This window comes from Apis dorsata, unplaced genomic scaffold (assembly GCF_000469605.1).
Source record: "Apis dorsata unplaced genomic scaffold, Apis dorsata 1.3 scaffold_486, whole genome shotgun sequence".
In the NCBI taxonomy this organism is placed as follows: Eukaryota; Metazoa; Arthropoda; class Insecta; order Hymenoptera; family Apidae; genus Apis; species Apis dorsata.
Window position 1 is genome coordinate 1,008,970 of NW_006263721.1, and position 23,961 is coordinate 1,032,930.

At 20.2% G+C, this 23,961-nt stretch overlaps 1 protein-coding gene across 1 annotated transcript in view; it reads left to right on the top strand.

The window, feature by feature from the left end:
• The window catches only part of LOC102677018 (FERM domain-containing protein 5), a 65,811-nt gene that overhangs the window by 1,883 nt on the left and 39,967 nt on the right, over positions 1–23,961 (top strand). Inside the window, 1 exon segment of the mRNA XM_006620193.2 lies at positions 22,966–23,070. Coding sequence (XP_006620256.1) covers positions 22,966–23,070 — 105 coding nt within the window.

Sequence of the window (23,961 nt, forward strand, 5' to 3'; positions counted from 1 at the left end):
TATATTTTCAAATATTTATATTTGTTATTATTAGAATACCTTCTTATTATAATTTATATTTATAATTTATAACATAGAAAAATTATAATTTTCGATAGTATTATATACAGATATAGTAAATATATATATAGCATAAATTATAAAATGGATACGTATTTTTGAAATGACATAAGTTATAAAAAAATTGAAGTTTTTATAATTACGAGAAGAATATTATTTGTATTATATAAAATAATTTTATACATTTAAAGTTTTTTAATTTTTTACTATTATTTTTAATATATATTAGTATATTATATAAAGTAAATAAAATCACGTGCTGTTATATTGTCAAGATATCTTGATAAGCAAAAATAACATAATTTTTGTACAATCAAAAAAAGAAATATAAATTTTAAAGATTATAAGTTAAATGTTCAAGTATCTGAAAATAAAGCTGTTTTCGTAACGAATTAACATTTTAATAGTTAAATTTGAAATATTTATGGAATGAATTTATGACATATGAATTTCTGAAGAATGGAACATATGTAATATAATTATTTTCATCAGAATTTATTTGATTTTAACATATTCATAAAAAAATCGTATCGGACCTAAATGAATTAATTAGAAACTTAAAAAGTTGATAGAACAAAAAAATCAAAATTATCTTTATCTAATAATAAATTTAATATCTAATAATTTTACTGTCCAGAAATTCATAAGGTGTTTAATTAAGAATAAATATAAATGAAATACAAAAGAAATATACAAATTCTGAAAATTTTCACTATAAAATTTTTTATTGAAATTTTTTATACGAATTGCAAATAAAAATAACTAAAATCATTTCGATTTAAAAATTGGCAAATTTTGTTTTAATAAATGATAGCTTAGATAGTTTTGTAATATGATCTGATTATGTTTGTAATCATGCTTTGTAATATTTCATTCATGTCTGATACGATTCATATCTATCCATATTTGATTATGAATCTCGTATCGTTTTATAAATAGTTCGAAGAAAGCGGAAGTATATAAACCATAATGAACAGTCTTTCTAGAATATCGATCAAATTATGATAGTATAGGTCATTATTTGTTTATCCACAACACGTTTATGCCGCATTACACGTTGCCGGAATGCAATGACCGTGCTTTCCGTGCAATGATTGTGACAATCGATGTTCCATGTGCAATGGAAGAAGGAATGAAAACAAATGCTCTATTGATGAGGAAAAATTAAATATATTGATGGTCTAATTTGCTTGTTATTATTATGATTTATAAAAACGGAAAAAAAGAAAATATGTGATAGGAATCGAATAGAAAGAAAAAACAAATTTACTCATTGAAAAGAAAATAAATAGCAAGAAATATTTCAATTCAATAGGAAATCAAATCAATAAGAACAAATAACCAAAGATGAACTTATTTTTCACTGTTACAATGTTGTTAGTTATTCAAATAAAATTAAAAATATATGCATTAATATAAAATTTCTGAGAAAAGCATACATATGTTATGTAGAGAAACGAAAAGCAATATAAAAATAATGAAAGAATAAAAAGAATCAATTATAATGCAGCAATTGATCTCTTAATATGAAATCTATATAAATGGAATAATTATAGTTATTGAAAAGCAAGATAATTATGCCCACTGTTAATGTCATTAATTAATTATAAAATTAATCATCATTAATTAAATTATAAAATTTTATCTTTCGATTTAATTGCGTGACATTGATTTTGTGAATGAGCTGTTATGTTGCTTTAGTATCTGTGACTCTTCTCTATACTGTGAAAATCAATGGAACGATACTATTCAGTAATAAATTTTTTTTTTCTGCAATATGATATTTATGTATTGTATATATGTATATATTTATATATTTGCTATATAATTTGAAATTTCTAAATTGTTTTTAAGAAATTAAATATAACATGTGCTATTGTTTTATCTGGAATATCATCGATTCGTAATTTTGGATTCTATTGATATGATCATATTTTAAGACTTTTTACGCCGATACAAAATAATAATTGCTTGTGATTGATAGGATTTGTATTAAATGTGAATCTTGCAATTTGCAAATAGATTCAGAATAAATTTCATTTCCTACAATGACAGATAATACACATTTCGCTTTATTTAATTTAAATTAATTTACAACTTAATAAATAAATTTTAATAAATTAAATCTATTATTGTATAACCAACTTTTGTATTTGTATTTTGACCTTTAGAATTGACTTTTAGAATCTTTTAAAAATGTCCCACAAATATATTAATCCGCTCCGTATATAGTTTGTCCATATGATTCGGCAGCATTGCTAATGGACAATACACGCGAACTATTTGTAAGCAATGTGTTTCGATATAAATTGAATTTAACAAGATATAATTGAAGACAAAACGGATGATTGAAGATAAAGTTCAAGAAGCTATCGTATCTATGAATTATCTGTATAAATTTATGATTAATTACGATACATTGATCATAATTGAAGGATTGCAAACATTAAGCTTTACGTCTGTAAAGCTTATTATTTCTAGGCCTTGACTCGAATGGTCCTCTATAATAGAAAGTATTGATTAATGTTTTTCTCAAAAATAGCCTTGTTCGTGTCATAAACCTTAACTTTCAACAGGCGTTAATGTTTGTACATTTAGCATTTGGACGAATAAATTAACAGAAATCTGGAAAAATATGAACATATTGTTATAAATGTGATTGTGCGTTCTAATAAAAACGTTCTAATAAAAAATTTTTATATATTTCTATCATTGATTGTAATTTGAATTATAAATATATATACGTCATGAATGTATAAAATACGATTAAAGAGTGTCAAAAATCGGAAATATATTAGGTACAATGGATAAAATATATTATTTCTATAAAACATTCTCTGAAAAATTAAAAATATTTATATTACTTTCAACAGGACAATAAAATTACATATTTTATACAAATAGATCGTTTTATTTTTAAAACAACTTTATACTTATGTCTAATCTTTAATGGGATGCTTTTTTTGTTTTTTTAAATTTTCTAAATAGCAGATATAATAAGATATTTCACATTATCCTTATAAATAAATAATTAACTCTCTTATAATGAAATTAATTTCGTTAACACATGCATTAAATATAATAATACTTAAATTATTTATAAATCTCTCCTTCATCATTCGATTTTTATAATCCGATTGAATATGAGAAAAGATTTCAAAATTATAAAAAAGAATGACATAATATTTCATCTTCTCTTATAGAAAAATTAATTTTACAATATAATAATTAGAAACGATTATTGATTCTAAAGATTTTAGGATAAAATATTAATTTATAAACGATGTACTTAATCTTGTAATTATATACTTTAACAGTTAAATAGTAATTAATAATAGTTAAATAGTAATTAGTTAAGGAAACAAGGATTCTGTTTCACTTAAATTATGAAGCCTTTTGAATGGGATTAATTCATCTCAGATATAAGAGCATACGTTATATTAGAGTTAGATGATGAAATCATAGTCCATTATATATATTCAGAAGTTATATGTAAATTCACATCAATTTCTTATATAAGAAGATATTCTAATATAGATAGATAGATGTAGAATATATTCTAAGCTCATAGATAGAAAAGTCATAATATTATTTTGCATTATATTTAGTTAAAAATTAATTGATATCTAATGAAATTTGAATCAAAAAATTTTCCTTTTTTAATCATTTATTACTTCTGTGAAATTCGTGAATCAATACTGATTTTATTCAATATTTCTCCAAGAACGTTCATTGCATCAGAAACGAGTATCAGTTGTAAAGATAAATATTGACAATACCAACTCTTATTTATTCATAACACATAAGTTTGTAACAGTATTTTAAATTTACAACATAATATGTACTCTGACTATTAAAGAACCGAATTGTATTGCGTACGATTGAAGCATTTTAATTGACTTCAATAGCAATAGCTATCGTATATATTTATGTCAAATTTTTGTGAATTCATTATTTAGATTAACTATAATAATTCGAAATTCATTTCTAATATATAAATTATCTTTATTATATCGAATAATGTGCAAATTAAATTAGAATTATATATCAATCTATAATTTGTAGTTAAGCAGTACAACCATATAATTCAGATTATTCTTTATTCCATCTAAATTGAATTGAAAATATGATTTATATCAAGAATTTTGTTTTAAGTATTAGATGAAGAAACATTAAAATAACGATATTTATATTATATTATATTAGAAACTATATTAGAAATATTATATAGAAATATTTAATAATTTTGTTACGTACTTCTGAAAAGTAATGAGAATTACTTATTTTGGAATTTTATTAACGGTTTTGTGCTTACTATGGAAATTCCATATAGACTAGTATTTTTGAGCGAAAGCATTGACATGCATCCAATGAACGCATGCCTCTTAAACAGAATACAGGATATCAGTATTCAGTGCCATGTACAGAATCAACATTGTACTACCGGTTAAGTAGAATTATTTTTCAAAAAACTCATCAAGAGTGGCTTCTCCAATAAATGGAACTGTTCATCCATTGCTATTCATACAAAATTTAGCCAATATACAATTTTTAAATATTTTTGCAAAGATTAAACATATTTATTACATTAAACATATTTTTGCAAATTTAACAACAAAATTTACAAAAAGAAATTAAAAGGAATCCTATTTCTGAGGCTAATCTCGATCCTTATTATTAATTATTACTAATTATCATCATTTATTATACATGTATGACAATAATTGTTATTTCTAGATCCTTCATTTTGGTAGAATAGCTCGTGGTTCTACAAACACCTAAAGAACTCATAAAAACGAGACATAAAAGGTCATTGCACATAGTAAATTATCACGGAATATGGAATTGTATAATATGAGTTGTAAAAAAAAGAAACGATTATATAATACTATAAATCGTTCATAATGTAAAGAATTGAAATATATCAATTGTTAATATTAAGTTTTTAACAATTGTGTGAATTACAATGAAACGCGAATAAGAATAAATTAATAAAAAATAAGAATCAAAAAATACTGTTCAGAAAAAAAAGAAAATGTATTGCATAATACATACATTGCAATAATCTATATCATCGAATGTTGCAAGCAATAAAAATTAATAAAGGATTAAACACGAAATGATGTAGAAAAGAAAGAAGGGAGAATTTAAAATAATAATATCACGATTTGCTTTATTTTGCAAAACAACCTGCACTAAGAAAACAAATAAAAAAAAAATAAATTTAATAGTTATTCGTATTGCGATCAATATTCATCAGTTGCAAATAGTCGATATGCGAAAAAGTAGATATTAAAGATAGGAATGTTTCACGAAAAAAGATAGAAGATACAGAGAAGCTATATTAGATTGATGGTTTTTTGATGTGAAAATCTATAAAAACACTGAAATCTAAAGTTTTGATTTCTATGAATTTGAAAAAATAGATCGAGCGTAATGTAACAATTCACATTCTATTTTAAAATATCATTGTATAATGTCATATATTACAAGGAATTTGCTGTAGTTTGTTTGAATTATTTGAGCTTTTGAATAACATAATATAATGGAAATATAGTGGATATGCACAATAAATAGGAATCAACGAGTCAGAAGAATGAAAAAGATATAATGGCATAATAGATTTTTTAGCCGAATTTTTTTTTCTTTAATTTTTAACATAATAAATTATATAAATTACAGCTTGTAAATTAATAAAAAATGTAAAAAATGTTTTCTTCTTTATATCATTTTTTTCTATTTTGTTTATGAAAATTTTTATTAATTTTGTTAAAAAAAAATTCAACTAATTGAATTTATTGATGAATATTTCTTTTTATTATATAAAATTATATAAAATTAAATTGTTTATAATTTGAAAAATAAATTTTTGTTTATTTATTTTGAATTCTGAAATTAATATCTGAAAAATATAAAAGATGTTTCTTAATATATTAATATATAATATTTTAATATATATAAATATATGTTTATAATTATTTATAATTATCATATAATTATCATATAATAGTTTAAAATATCTTGCAATTAATCAGTAAGTTTTTAAAAATTTATCTATATTAAGTTTGTTATTCTTTCATTTTTGCTATCTTTAATTGTGTATGTTATATATTATATATATAGTTGTTGATTTAAAATTAATAAAAGTTAACTTTTGCAGTTGATTGGTGCAGTTGACGTGTATTGATTTAGCTTTATTAAACTTGATGCATTAGTTCTTGACTAATTATATTTGTGATAGTTTATTGGAATTTTTATAAAATTTATTTGTCTTTCTATTTCTATTATATCTCTATTTATTCTTATATTTTATGTTTAAGAAAAACTGAATTAAATTTGATGAAAAATAAAAAAATGATATTTTAAAATTAGAATTTTTATTCAAAAATACGTATATCTCTTCTTTTTTTCGTATTATGTATTTGTGTGTGTTTCGAAACTAAATTCATTTTAACTATTCTAATAAATAAAAAAAAATATCAATAAATAAAAAATATCAATACAAATTCTATTATAAATATATTTCATTAAAATAAAGTTTTTTATTGAAATATTTATAAAATATTCTTTTTGATAAAAATTAACTATATATTACACTAACTTGTAATAGCATAGTTTTTTTAATTATTTGAGGAAAATAATAGTACATATATATACAGGAAATTTAATTAGATTGAATTAAATGTTTCTTGAATATTATTCAATATTTATATTATCTTGTTATTTGTTAGTTATTTAAGACAAAAAATATTGTAATCCATAATATAGTTTTTTAATTGAGTAATAACTTATAAACATATATAAATAATGGAACGTTAAATTCAAATTGATTGAATGATTGAATTTTTCAAATAATTTATTAAAGGAGCTACTAATTTGATGAATGAAAGGTGCATTTGGATCTGATTTTTTTTTTTGCTTGATTTATCAATTGAATTCAATCTTGACTGTTTCTTAATTTACAAAAACTTCATATTTAAACATATATTAAATATTTATTATTTGAATTGTTAATTCTCGTAGTAGATTTTTCATTTTGTGATGATGATTTGATGATTTATTTCTATAAGAGAATTCTATTAGAAATTTTCTGTTTATATTTGTAATAGAAATTGATATTAATTATTAGATATTTGCATTGGTAATATGCTCTTTGAATATTGTTTTTGACTTGAAAAGAAGAGAATGAATTGTTAATATCTTGTTATGATGTTGTTGAAAACAATATTGGAATTCAATGAGTTTTAATTTTTGATTTAAGGAGAGTAGTTTAGTATTATCGATTTGTATGATCATTCTGAAATAATCTAATTTTATTTGTTATTCTGAATTCAATATGTTAATGTTGCATGTCTACATATGATTTTGAAGATTTTGTTTAATTCTTTTTTGAATTCTCCTACATGTAATGCTTTATATTTCATGTTTTCCATTTTGTTCTTTTGTGAAATCTTTTAATGTATATAAATTTTATATACAAGATGAATGATAATGGTTTGATGTTTTTATTGTTGATTTGAGAATAATAAGAGATTTAAAAAGCATTGGTTGAGGATGGATGTGAATAATTGTGGACTGCTAAATACATAAGAAAAACTAGACTTGTAGTTTTCTTGACGATCGATAAAAATGCTTAATAATGAGATGTTCTTTGTTTTTGTGCATGTTCATACTTAATATTTCTATTGCTTATTGCAGTTTATTGAAATATATTTATGTTCTTGAAATTACATTTCTTGCATTATATTCTTATGTTTTCTTTTTTTTTTTAACTCTGTGTTTTTTTTTTAACTGTGAAGATAATTTTGTAAATAAAATTGCTTTCTGAATAAGATAATTTTTGTAAATTTTATTAAGATTCATATATAAATATTGGGTATGCTCTTTTTTTTTTTAGTTTAATTAATATTCAATTTCTTTTTATAAAAAAGAGTTTGAGTATTTATTTATTTATTTTAAAACAGTAGTTGTTCATGAAGACAAAAAATCTGAAAGATTTCAAAATTAATTGGAGATTTCAATAAGAATTTCAATGAATAAAATCTTTTTCTTTATATACTAATATTTATTCAAAAATACGATTTATTATCTTTTCAATTATTAGTTTTTTAATTATTAATTTTATTTCTTTGTTAAAATTCAATAACAAAGTATTTTCAGCCTTGAAATATTTGAAATATTTGAAAACTGTCAATTGTTCATATTAATATTAATATATTATAATGTACCACAAATTTTTTATTGGATTTTCCTGAAAACATGTTGGCTGTTTCAATAAATTGATATTAAACGTTTCAAACTACAACTATCGTTTTTATTGGATTTATATATATCTATAGCTTTTCAAACCTTGGCTTTTATCTGTCGAGACATTGTCTTCTTGGTATATTCATTTTGATTTTTTGAATAGAGAAAGTAATAAACAATTTGTCAATATTTCAATGTATTTCCAACTATTCATATTAAAAGAAGAAAAAAATAATAGATAGTAAACATATTAGTATATTTTTTTCTATTTACATATTATTTTTATTTCTGATTATATAGATTAAATTTCGTAACATGATTGCTTCAGATAACTTGTAAATCATTCGTTTTATGAAAAAATATTTCATGATGTAGGAGAGAAATATGATATTTTATTATTAATTTTTTTATATAAATGGATATTTAAAACGAAGATCAAATTTGTTTTTTTTTTTAAATGGAATCACATATTTTTTTAATAGTTCATTTAAAATAAAAAATTATTATTTTAAGAGATATTTTAATTTAAATTTTTTAAAATTTATCATACATATTCTGAAAAAGAAATATGTAAAGCATGATATTCTTTGTTATTACTCATTTTACGTAATCATGATTATTTAAAGTAATTATGATATGAGATTCCTTTTTTATATTATCTTTTTCTTCAAAGGTTTCTTATTTCTAATAACGTGAAGTTGAAGTAAAGTAGATACAAAACTTAATATGTTATTTATGTCGATTGATTCACAAGCCTACTTACTTACCTTGACCCTATGTACAATTGTCTTTCTATATACATAACCAGATACTTATTATCGACTTTATTATTGTCTTATGTGATATAAAACGATTATACTTGTTGATTTCGATAAAGATTCTAATGTTGATTATATCTATATAATTGTTTGCTACATAATAGATTGTTACTAATATTTATTTGTTATGAAAAATTATATTTAATAATGATAGTTAATTCTTAATAATATATAATGAAATAAATTCCATAATAAATTTTTTCTTTTTCTTTAAACTAAAATATTTTTATGTCTTTGATTTTACTTTAAAATACTTATTATTTTATTTTAAAATATTTACATTTTATTCTAAGTGTCTTGATCATGCAGAAAAAGTCTATAAACATATTATAAGATTTATAGAGAAGATATATATATATATATATTGTGTATTGGATGAAGAAAAGGAATTTCTTTCTCTTCGAAGAAATTAACTTATGTTCAAATAGATTTAGAATGGATCAGTTTATTATGAAAATATAAACGATATTTTTTTAACATTATATTGATTCTTGAAACGGAAAGTTAACTATGTTTTTTTTTTTTAATATTTGGATAATTTTCATGTTCTATTATATACATCATTATACAGAATTATCAATTTCTATTTTTACATAATTATAATACATCAAAAGAAACACATATTCTTTTATTCTTTCACTCGAGAATATTGTTTTTTACATGTTAATGATTCAATAAAATATATTGTTTAAAAAATTGTTGAAAGAAGGATCATTTATGGAAATTATATCTAATTTTTTGGATTGGATTAGATTAGATATACTATATATATTTATATAATTATTTATTATATACTTATATATGTATAAGATGTTCACATTATTAATTCCTATTTTTTCGAAAGTAAAAAAAAATAGAAGAGAAAGAAATTTCATTATTATACTTGTTATTATACTTGTGATGACCAAAACAAATTTTTAAAATTTATAATGATGGAATATGAAATATCAATGTTACGATTTTTAAAGTGATATCTATTTTTTTCTTTATATTTTGTGATAGTGATAATTGAAACAATTTATTTAATTTATTTAAATGATAAAAAAGATAGTTAGTGGTTCATAAAAATTCGTGAAATAAAATTTTTTCTTTACTTTTGTCAACTTTATCTTCGATTAATCATCATGATTTTAAAAATTCAAAAAATATTAAAAATTCTTAGGGTTATTTTCGTTATTGAAAATTTATCAATATTTCATTGCTATTGTAAAAAAAAAATAATTTAAAAAGAAACTGTGATATTATCATTTCATGTACATTAGTAAATTTGTTGTATTATAAAGACATATATATTTTTTAATTATTATATACTTATTATACTACGTTATTGCAACAATTAAACTAATCATAATTGCATTTTTCGATTTAAATGAAGTGTTAAATTATATATTATATTTTGAATAAAATTTTGATCAGTCATTTTAAATTTATTTACAGCTGTATTTATGGAAAAATAGTGCAGAAAACAAGGAACAACAAAAGTTTATGCTTTCATGTATATCATTAAATAGTATTTCTTAATTATATAATAAATATTAAATTTATCATAAAAAATAGTGAAACTCTTCCTTTTTCCATTTTTTTTTAAATATTATAACGTAGATATCCTGTATATGATCTACATAACATATAGATATATTATATCTAGAATTCCAATTGATTATAAAGTAGAACTTGATTATAGACTAGAATTTCTTCTTATAGTACTTTTCCTTATAGTATTTCGTGATGTCATGAATCGTTATGTTTCTAAATTACATGTTGCCATCGTGATTACAAAGTATTGCGTATTCACAGTAAGAACACGCAATAGATAGTTTAATAATGAATATAATAAAAATTGTAATTACAGTAATATATAAATTTGTGATGCATCGAGAAAGAAAAATTAAATTTATCAGTATCGCGCGTTTATAACCATCTTGGTATTTTAGTTGTTTTTTTTCCACAGAGATGGCGGTAATCGTATCCGGATTTATTATCTTTAAATCATGTATGGATAAATGTACATATATATGTATATGTATGAAATACATATTAATTTTTATTATAAGAAATCTGATAATTCGTCGTAAAATTATTACTTTATTACTGAATATTATTGTTATTAATTATTTTTTAATTATTCTTTTAAGATATGTATTATTTTGTATCATCAAAATATCAATATTTCATCAACTATTAAAATATTTTTGGAAATACAATAAATTTTTGTATTCAATCTTATATTTATTAAATCCAATATTCATCGCTAAAAATTTCCTATTGGATAATTTATTTTTTGCTACCAGGATTTTTTTTAATAAAAATTAAATTTTGTGTTTAAGATTCTATTTATCTGAACTTCGATTAAATATTGAAAACTCGTTATTCCTTTTTTCATTAATTTTTCTTGAAAAAATTAATTAAATATATTCATGTAATGAATAAATAATAAATAAATAATGAATAAATCTAATTTGATAATCGTCTGTTTTTCAGGAATAGATTAATGAATATAAAGATTCCACTGTAATTTTGTGCAATGTTTTTGCATGATATAACGAGATCGTAAAATCAGTAAAGTAAAGTAACGAGTAATATTTTAACAATGATCAATGATGAGATAATTAATTTTTAATTAATAATTCTTCGTAAACAAAAAAAATTCAAATGCAAATAATTTTACATATATGTTGCATTTTATATAAATTGATACTACTTTTTGATAATTTAATGATAACAAGTTCAAAATGTTAAATTTTGTTAATATATTCTAAAAATGTTATATATAAATATATATCTACAATAGATCTTTTATAAAAAAGTTATAATATAAACAAGAAAATATGGAAAAAAAATCGAATTCAATACTAATAAATGCTTACTGTGATATAATAATGAAAAATAAATTAGTAATGTTATATATTTAATATTAAAATTAATATTAACAATTAATATTAAATGGAAATTAAATAAAAAAATTAAATAATTTAACAATTATAAATAGTATAAAATTATATATAAATATCACTTAACTGTTTCCTTTAAATTTCGTTTTTTTTTGTTTATAATTTTTTAATGAAACATTAAAGAAGTTCATATAATATTTTTTGTTTATTCAGATTCATAAAATTGGCAAAGTTTGGTATTTTAAATCTAAAATATTTTATACATATTGTCGTCCATACTAAACAAATTTGAAAATGCGTATAAATATCAAAACTTGTATAACAATCAATCGTATAAGTTAAATAAATTTGTGCATATCTTTTTATCTCTTTTTATCTCTTTTTGATAGGATTATGATACATCACTATTTATTTATGCGCAACATGCATAACCACGTTCCATCATATACTGTCGGAATGCAACGAATGAGGTTTCCGTGTAATGATGGGCATTGCAAGAAGACATGGAAATGAGTTCTATTCATTGACGAGGAAAAATTGAATTGCATTGATGGTCCAAATGGATTTGTTTGTTATTACTTATACGACTTATAAAAAGAAACAAAGGTGAAAAAAATTACGATACACGGTAGTGACATGATAATTTGGAATCGAATACAAAGAAAAAATAAATTTACAATAAATCATTGAAAAAAAAACAACAAGAAATATTTCAATAGGAGATCAAATTAATAATAATAAAGAAAATAATAATGAATAAATAAACGAATAATTGAAATTTGTTTTTCAACAATGTTGCCAATCATCGAGATAAAATGCATTGATATAAAATTTCTAAAAAGAGCTTACATATGCTGTATAGAGAAAAGAAAATATAACAATAATAAAGAATTAAAAAGAATCAATTATAATAGAATGCAGCAATTGATCTTTTAATACATGAAATCTATATAAGGATGATTGAAATTATTTATGTGTAATAGTCATTGAAAAACAAAGCAATTATGCTTATTATGTCATGTTAATTAAAATTTTACCTTTTTATCTAAATATATGTATTGATTTTGGAATGTCGCTTTTATATTGCTTTGACATCTATGAGTTTTCTGTGAATAAAGAAAGTCATTGAAGAGAATTCTATTTAATAATAGATTTCTTCTTTCTGTGACATAATTTACTATAATTATATAATTATACAAAATCTTAAATTATTTTTGAGAAATTAGAGGTAACGTCATGCTATCATTTCATATAATTTTATTCTAGATTTTTCTAATAATCTATGATCTTAAGATTGGTTATTTACATTATATCATGAAATAGTAATGTAAAAAATATACAAAAAATATACAAAAAAAAAACTAATGTTTATTACTTTTATCAAAATAAATTATAATTCATGATTTTATTGATTACTTAAATAATTCAAATTTAAACTATAAAACGGTACAAAATGTTTTCTTAATGTGTTTTTGATTTATATTTATTTATATATTATATACATATTTATATCAAATTGTATGGAAAATATTTTAAGGAATTGAATGAGTGACTACCTTATCTCATAATTGACAGATAATTGTCCATAAATAATATATATACATTATTCTATTATAAATAATAGGAAACAAAATGTCTATAAGTTCCGAAATATTTCGCGAATACGTATTGGACATTTAGTTATTGATATAATCCAGGAAATAAATTTTATTTATTTCAATTTTCAAATAATCAATTCAGTATCTAGTTTTAAAGATTTATTAATATGTTAATTAAAATATTGCTTTTTTAAAAAGAATATTTATTTAATCTTTGGAATTACATTTCATAGAATAAATTCTATTTAAGCATGAATGGAGTGAGGTTTTGGAATTTGAGACATTTTGCAACTATGCCAATCTCAACAGCAAACAACATCATCCTATACACTCGAGAATATTTATTACAAACACTCACGGATCAATTTTCTTGGAACAGTGAACCCTGTCGGCGGCATAGTCTAATTCTATTGTAGAATTAATTAATATTGTAGAATAATAAGAATTTCCCTCAGATTGAGGATGTCACATAACCAGATCATTGTACTTCACCAAGAAGATTTCAGATACAAGGGTTTGTAAATTTCGAACATTTTCAGCTATAATCTAATAGTCCTTTTTTCTCTGTCTTTATCTTGCCTTGTTTAATATATATTTAAAACTTCAACCGATGTTTTTGTGTTATAACAATATATGTGTTATAACATACAATTTTTGTATTTGTTTTGACCTTTAGAATCGATCTTCCAAAAGTGTTCCACGAATACATTAATATTAGATGTGCATATATCACGTGTAGATATATCACGCTAGGTGTGGACATTATCATAGTAATCGGTAGATAGTCTAGTGATGACTTGCTCGACTGCTGACAAACAGTGTACGCGGATTGTTTGCTGATAATGTCTGTCAGTATAGATCTTTAGACTTTTAAATAAGCGTCAAAAAAATAAATGTTACGTTTTTTTTGTCGTTCTATATATTGTATAAAAGCTAATTGAGCTATTTGTGTAATAGTTTCCCTTTTATGACTGTTTATGTTAAAGATAATATATATTCGCATCAATTTGCTTTTGTGAACAAAATTTGAGCGAATGAATTAAATTAAAATATATATTCGAATATATAGAAAAAATGAATAAATTAATTTTATCGTGAGAAACGTAATGGAATGAATTATAAAATGATTATTATTACAAATGTACGAGAATACATGAAATGTTTAGATGATTTCAATAAAAATTTTGATTTATTTTGATTTAAAATATTTCAAATTTAAAATATTTATGAAATATTGGTATTTTTTATATTATGAAAAATTGACGAATATAAGGAAAATAAATACATGAAAGGAAAAAGGAAAATATGTAAGAAATCATAGACAAATATTATTTTCTCTGATTTAATATTTACATCGACATTCTAATTGAAGAATTTTTTAAATTTATACACAAGTATACATTCATTATCACATGTCATTTTTTATATATTATTATGTATTATTTTATATTAAAATAATATAAAATTAAAACGAATAATATTCTGTATGCCCTATTATTGTTTTTTTTCTCAGGTTTTTTGTCTTAATATTATTTAGGATAAGTTCGGACTTATTTATTGTATTTGTATAAATATTATATTGTAAATGAGCATGTATCATTTATAGAATGATTGCTTTCTATAGAATAATATAAGCTGTTATACATCTATATATAAATTATGTAATTTTATGCAATTTTGAGTATGATTGTTATATTGAGACTAATTATTGTGATATCCAGTAAGATTATTTAAATTATTTGGATTATTTATTATAATGTTATCTTAATATCTAGATTAAGTTGTCTAATAAATAAATTATGACTGTTAATAATCTAATGTTTAGATTTTTGTATATAATACAAATAATTGTTTATAATTTAATTAAATTTTTATTTTATTAAATAATTAATAATTTTTTGTTAAATAATTAAATTATTATTAATTTAGCCTGACAAATATCAATAAAAATAAATTATATTTGTATATTTTTTATATAAGTTTGAGATAGAGCCAGAAAAATTAAAAAAAATAATTAAGAATATTAAGATTAAAATTAATTAAAATTAAAATTATTAAAAACATCCATTAAATTTTTCTATCAATTATATATATATATATAAAATCTTTTCTAATAAATAATATGAATGATTTTGAAATATTTATCGATTCTTGAATTTTAGATGTTTATAATAAATCTATAAAATAACAATTACATTGTTTAAAAACTTTTATAAAAAAAAATTATGAACAAAAATTTGTTTGTTATTTAATTGAAGGATAATATAAAAACATTTTTTGAAAAAAAATATATCAATAAAAAATATAATTCATATAATTAAACAATCTATTTTTAAATGTATTGATTGTAAATAATTATTATAAATAATTAAAAATTTATTCTTTATATATTAACTTGTATATCTTTGCTAATAATCATTATTAATAAGGAAAATTCTATTTTTATTACTTATAATAGTTATTAATAAGAGAAAATATTTCAATTAAAATCAATAAGAAAATATTGTTTAAAAACAATAAGAGAAATTATATTTTAATCATTTATTTTTGTTTTTGTAACTTATATTTTATTATTGTGATTAATACAATTTCAGATTCGATTTATTAATAATTAGTATTAATGATGTAAAAGGAATCATAATACATAAAAAGAGAAAACGATAGAGTAAAATGATTTGAACAAATCGAAATGTATCATGTGTCGTGAATAGGGATATTATTTATTACGAAAATTTAAATAGTCAAACAATATTTATGCTTATTAATAACTATTATGATTGAAATACAATTTCTCTCATCGATAATGTTTATTGACAACGAAAAAAAATTTTAATTATTTATATTTCTTATTTGTAAGTAATTTAATCAAAAAAATTATTATTATAGTATTTATTTTAGTTATAATTCTTATATTCTATAATTCTATAATTCTATAATTTTATTATCAAATAAAATTCTTATCTTATTAGGAAGATTATATAAATATAATAATAAATATATAAATAAATTTTAGATATATCTATGTTACTATAATTAATTTTTAGATCAATCAAATACATTTGCTTCATTCCGATTAATATATTTCTATTTTTGATATCTATTTCTTCTGTATGACTCGACGAAATAGATACTTTTGTTTCTTTGAATGGTATATATATGTATATTGTTTTAATTGATTTGTATGTGTTGTTATATAATACATGTTATATAATACAATTTGTAAATATTATATAATTATAATTATTTATTTATTCATTCATTAAATATCCAAAAAAATTTATCATATACAAAAAAAGATAAAATATAGAGCAAATTATACAATAGTCATAACAATAATTCATTCAGATATTTTATACGAATTTCACTAATAAATTGTGTTATTAAAAAGAATAATAATTCTGTTTTACATGAAACATTATAAATATATAGTAAGTTATGTATAGAACAATTTTTTTATTTATGGAGTATGACTTTGAGGATAAAATCAACATTTAAAATCACTATTATTTTTGTTTTTTAAATATTTTATAATGATACGAATAAAGTATTAAACAAATCAACAAATATTTAATTAAATAATATTTAATTAATATTTAATTAAAGATTTACTTATTATTTATTGAATATTAAACAAATATTAAAATATTCAAGTATTAAATGCTTTATTATCCTGTTATAAAAAATATTTCTAAAATGAAATTATATGTAAAATATAAGAAAGTAATAAAAATTTATTGAAGATTGATTGTATACATTCAATGAATTTTTCGAAAAATAAATTGCTCTGCATATAAAAAATTTGAAATCAAATTTTTTAAAACACTTACGATTGATAATTAATTAATTTATAATATAATATGTATAAAGATGAAACAGATTTTTATTTCAATTCTATTTCTGAAATTTATAAAAATTTAAATTTATATTAACAATCTAATTATCATATTGTTGTTGTTAATATATATATATGTAATTTTTTAAAATGTGATTGAGAAGTGTTGTTTGTATTTTTCAATTTCTTTTTTTATAAATAATATCGGAATTTAACGATGTTATATATATATAATATTGATCTTGTGTTCTTCTATTTAAAAATATTTTTAAACACAAGTATTTTTTTTTGCCAAAAATTAATCTCTTTTCTCATTTACTCATTTTCTTAATATAAAAACTTCTATAATGAGTCATTTTATTTTTAAATCCAATATTTAATATAATTCTTACAATATAATAATTCTAAATGAGTTTCTTTCATAAAAAATTATTAAAATAAATCATTATTTAATTTAAAAAAACAATTAACATTTTTAATAATACTTAATGTTTTTTATTTTTCTTATAATATTATGTATATTTCAAATGTTAGGTATTTTCTTGGTTGTTAATTTTTTAAAGAAATTATTTGAATATAATATTTATTATAGTATTCTTATTTAAATTTGACGAAATATTAATTTTTCTATAAATTTTTCTTTTTATAATAATAAATGAATCATTAATTGCGATATTATACATATCCTCAAATCCTTTTCACTGATAGAGAAACGGCAAGTTATAAATTACCGTATCGTAAGTGGTATTAATTAATCTTGCAACGATAATATTGATATCGCTTCCGTATTACTGCTATAATGGATGCCATATCGCTATATTATATATATAATATATAATTGGTCTCAATAGTATTCGATTATATTAGATATTCGATATTTTTTATTATAAATTTTTGATATTGTATATCAATCAAGAAAATTATTTAATATCAATTTTTGATATATATATATATTTTATTTTATTTTGGAAAACTAAAGACTGTTATATGATAACAAAAAAGAGTTTAAATTTTTAGAAAAAGGCATTTTTAGAAATATAGATTTTTATATGCGGAATTCGAAAATTGAAATTGAAAGTTGAAATTTTTGATCTAATTGTCAATAGTTTGTATGAACAGTTATTTGTATGCAAAGAATTTTTGGCGATTTTCGCGAGTTGATACGACGCTATGGATTATTATTATGTAAATATATTCGAATTGGTCTTTTAGGAATTATAGTTCCAAATTTATGTTGAGTTTATGTGTGGATTTTGCTAGTCTGATTATGTATGCATACTCTTGTCTACTTTACAATGTGTTTATAAAATATATAGATAAATGAATGTATATAAGATTTTCTTTTTTATTTATCTTCTGGTTAAGTGTCCTCTGAAAGAAGAAAAATTGTACATAGCGTGGAATATTCTAGAGATGCTGAATATGATACATATATAGACTATCAATATAATCTTGAAATGTCTTTTTAGAGATCAAAACAAATATAAAATATCGATGGAAGTCCATTTATTATAAAATAGCTCTATTTCAATCTTGTTTTATCTAAAAAAAAAAAAAAAAAAAATTGTTTTAAATTTAATAAATAAATTTTAACAAAGTTTTTTATATATCAAAATTTTTGGGGTTTTTAATTTTTTAAAAAATTTAAAGCCGCAAAAAATTTGATATATAAAAAAATTTTTTTAAATTTTTTTTTTAAAATATAAACAATTTTTTTTTTTTTTTTTAAAAAAAAAAAAAAAAAAAATTGCTTATAATTTAATAAATAAATCTTAATCAAGATTTTTATATATCAAAATTTTTGTGGCTTCTAATTCTTTCAAAAATGTTATTAATTTATAGAAATGTTTGAAGGATAAAATAAATAAATTTGAATTAGTAATTTATATTTTATATAATTTAAATTTTTATGGATTTTTAATGATGTGTCTTAGTTTTTATATAATTGTTTCTTAAGATCTTAAATTGTTTATGAATAATATAATTAGTATGTCCGTCCTTTTTGATGGAAGATTTTGATGCTTTTATATATTAACAGTTTTTTTTTTATTGATATTAAATATTATAACGAGCTTGTATAATTTTCTTAGAAGAAGAATTTAAATGGTTTTTATTCTCCATGAGAATGCTCTAGACATCTATTTTTATATTCAATGCATCTGTTGTTAAACCAAGTAGTATCCTTGGATATATAATAGAAAAGTCTCCGTTATTTGTTTTTCGTTTAGTTTGAATGCCTCTTCTATTTTTGGTGTCCAGTGGATTTTTTCTTATCTTTAAATTATTATTTAACATTACTTACATCCATAATTTTTTATAAATTTTTTTTTCTATAACAATGTTATGAACTTTCTAAATTTTTAATTACATAAGATTTTTGAAAAAGTCTTCATCTGTTTATTTTTTCTATAACTTCTTTTATAATTTTGTATCTCGTTCTAAATGCATTTACATTTTTTTACGTTGATGATACATTATCTATATGATAGAATATTTATTTTAGGTATTGCCTATGTTAATAAATGTTTTTTGATATTCACAATAAAATCTATATTGTAGCATTTTAATCCTCTGCTATGTCTGCTATATCAATTGATGAAAAATTTGCATTGCATTGTACAAGTAAAATAGAATGCTATGAATTTCTAAAGATTAAATGGGGTTATTATTTGTCTTCTGAAATCATTGGAATTTGATAGCATATTCTATGCAGTTTTATTAATCAATCTGTAATCTAATATATAATATTATAAACATATTATAAACATAAGTTAGATTTTTTATGTCATATAAAAAAAAGAAGCATTTGATTAATTTTTGCTTTTGTTCCTTAGTTTTTCAAATTTAGAAAATTTCCTTATCTTTTGTTATTGATAATGATGATATTGACATGATGAAACTTGATATTTACTTGATATTTTAAATTATTATTATCAATTGTTATAATTATATTGATTATATTAAATATAATTGATTTTCTTGTTGTATTATTAATTTATTTTTTAAATCAATTATTAGGTTGCATTATTAAATTTAATTCTTAGGCTTCATCGATGATTGCTTTGAGCTACCAATAATCGTCAAGGAAAAAATTGTTTTAGATTTAAATTGATACCAATAATCGTTTTCAATAAATTTTAATTATTTATAAATTATTAGTATAATTTCAATTTGTCAATTTTTTTTCTGAATTCTGTTTGTTCTTACTATGACTGATACCTTTTTTATATTAATTAAAAACTGTTACATTTTCAATCCCAAAATTATGAAACTTTGTTTACTCATTCATTATATTTTTAATAATTATCTTGAATAAAGATTGAATTAGCGTTTGTACGATTTGAAACACGAGCGCCATCTCTTCGATTCGGCCTCATTAACGTTATTAGAAGTGGCGATAATAGGGGCTGATATTAAGTGTATTAATACATCAAATAAATTATAATAAGTCATAATAAAAATAATAGAAATAAACAAACAAGTTATAAGTAATAAGTAATAATAGAGGCATTATTTCTTATTAAGAACGAATAATGGCATTGATATTAGAATTGATATTGAATATATATATATATGAAATTACTATAATTATATAATATTGAATATATATATATATAATTATATATATGAAATTTTTATTATTTGTGAAATAATATTATTGTATCTTTGCTTGTTGTATCACAGAGTTTGTAGATAACATAAAGTATATAATGTGTTTTAAAAACCAGAGTACTTAACTAAAGTAATTTCAAACAATTTTTTTCTTTACGAAAATTTTCAATTTCAATAGTACAATAATACAATTGTACAATACAATAGTACAATACAAATCAATAGTATAATAATAGTTATATACATTGTTTCGATTGTTTATTTAAATCTAGTGATTCGCTGGCGGCATATATCCAACACTACCGTCATAGAGCTCTGAGATTCATCAGAATTGTTCATTAACAAAATTGAAATAAAAATTTTTGGAAAGAAAAAAATTATTTGAAACTATCTCAAAAATATATTCAGGATAGTTGATTTTTATCGACTAACTTCTTTATTCTCTGATACTGAATATACCGCTGCATAAATTTCCATATGACATGAAGTTGAATTCTGTTGGAAAATCACTTCACCATTAGGACAAACATTTTCATTATTCATATTCAATATTATTCTAAAAACTTTTTATATTTTCACATTCTTTTTCTTGGCGCAATCTATTTTTTAAAACTTTTTTTTTTAAATTTTTAATTGTTTAATTGATATCAATTGATATAAAAATGATGCATTCATTTTTTCTTACAAATATTATTCATTATTTTACACTGAAAATTATGTTTTATGAGATAATAATATTTTTCTTTTATAATTATTCGACATAATTTTGATCTATCATTCTTATATTGTTTGATATAAATATTTAAAGTGGTCATAAGATTAATAAAATTTCTAAAAATATTTATAAGGCTCATAGACATTTGCATTTAAATTTGTTTGATATGTATATTAAGCTTGCATATTAATCAATTCTGTACTTTTGATCTAATGATGGCTTATCGCCATCAAGTGTGATTCCTAGTATGTTTTCAAGGCATAATTACATGGACAAGCAAAATACACAATTCTTGTCACTTAATTGGCTAATAGTACTATATTATAGTACTAGAATATGAAGCATTATAATTATAATTGAATATTTTGCATATAATAGATGGATACTTGTTGCATTAAATATGATGTATTCTTATATGCTATATTCTTATATGCTGTAAAGGAATTTGTTATATAAATTATTATATAATGTTTTTTAGTTTTAATACAGATCAATATGTAATAAATTTATAATGAAAATATATAACATTTACATTTTTAATTATTTATTTATTATATGTATGTATATATTACAGAATACATAAGAATATAGAAATTAAATAATTTTTATTATAAATTTTATATATCTGCATTCTTCTCTAAAAAATAAATGAAATATAAAATTAAATGTGGAGTTTCTTGGAAATTGAAAATGGACAAAGATATCATATAATTATTTAATACGAAAACAAAAAAAAAAGAAAAAAAATTTTTTTTACAGCTATTAACATATTCATCTGATATCTTTGGAGGATCAATTTTAGAAATCAAAATAAACATAAAAATGGGTATAAGAAAATATCTATTAAAGCTTATATAATTAAGTTATGAGCAATCGAAATCCGCATTAGATAAAGAAAAATAAATATAAAATGACACAGTTTTGTGTTTATCACATTATCTATACGCTTTGTTTCTGCTTCGCTTTATCTAATGCAAATTTAAATTGCTTTTTGTATTGTAATAATTTTTGTTTTGATTTGCAAAATTAATTCAAAAAATTATTTAAGGATCAATTATCAAGAAATAAAGCAATAAAATTCTTATATTAATGAATGATTCTTTTGAAAGTATAAAGTAAAATTTGAAATGATAAAAATAAATTTTATACTTGATTGCAGTTTTTTTCTTTTCTTTTTTTATTTTTGTTGCAGCCTCAGCACAAAGGAAGGTATATTCTCGAATATGTATGCAAGCAACTCAATATCTTGGAAACGGATTATTTTGGGCTTCGATATGTGGATCATTGTAGGCAAAGGGTAAGTTAAATCATCTTTTTGCTTATACAAATCAACTTCTAAAATAAAATTTCGAATGCTTTAATTAATTTCCAATATAACGTGTTTTATCATTAAATGTTTTTATCATTAAATGTTTTTATCAAATCGTAAGTTAAATTATTTTCTTTAACGATTCATTTTATATTTATGCAATTACCACGTGTGGACAACTTAATTATCAATCCTTCAAAAGTACTCTTCTTCTTACTAACGAATAACGTTGTCCATCGCTTAATTGCTTTTTTTTTTCTCTTTTTTTCTTTTTCACTTTACAATTAAAAATATTCGGCGAATTGGTTTATCAACACAGATTCTTGTTCTACTAAAAAAACGTCAGTCATTAATTATGCAATTATGAAATGAATTTAACTGTATTTAGAAAAAGATTAATCATAATTTTCTGGATTATATCATATTATCATATGTTATCAATTGTAATTAAAATAAATTAATTATTGTTACGCGAAGATATCGGATGATTTAATTTTTTATGTATTATATGTATTTAATTAAAATTAAAATAAAATTATATTATAATGTATTTAAATTAAAATTAATTATTGTATTAAATTAAATTATAATTGTGTTATTGTATTAAATTGTATTAAATTAAAAAAAAATCATAATGCAATTACGAATGTATATTGTATATGTATAAATTGTAGATAGTGAAACAAAAAACTGTTGCATTTATTATGAAATTCATATATTAATTAATTATATTCAAGTACGTTAAATTTTATAATGATATCTTCATATATTTATTAAAACTTTAATATTATAAATTATAAAATAGAATTGATGATAAAAAAGAAAAAAATATAAAATATAAAATATAAAATATAATATAAAATATAATATAAAATATAA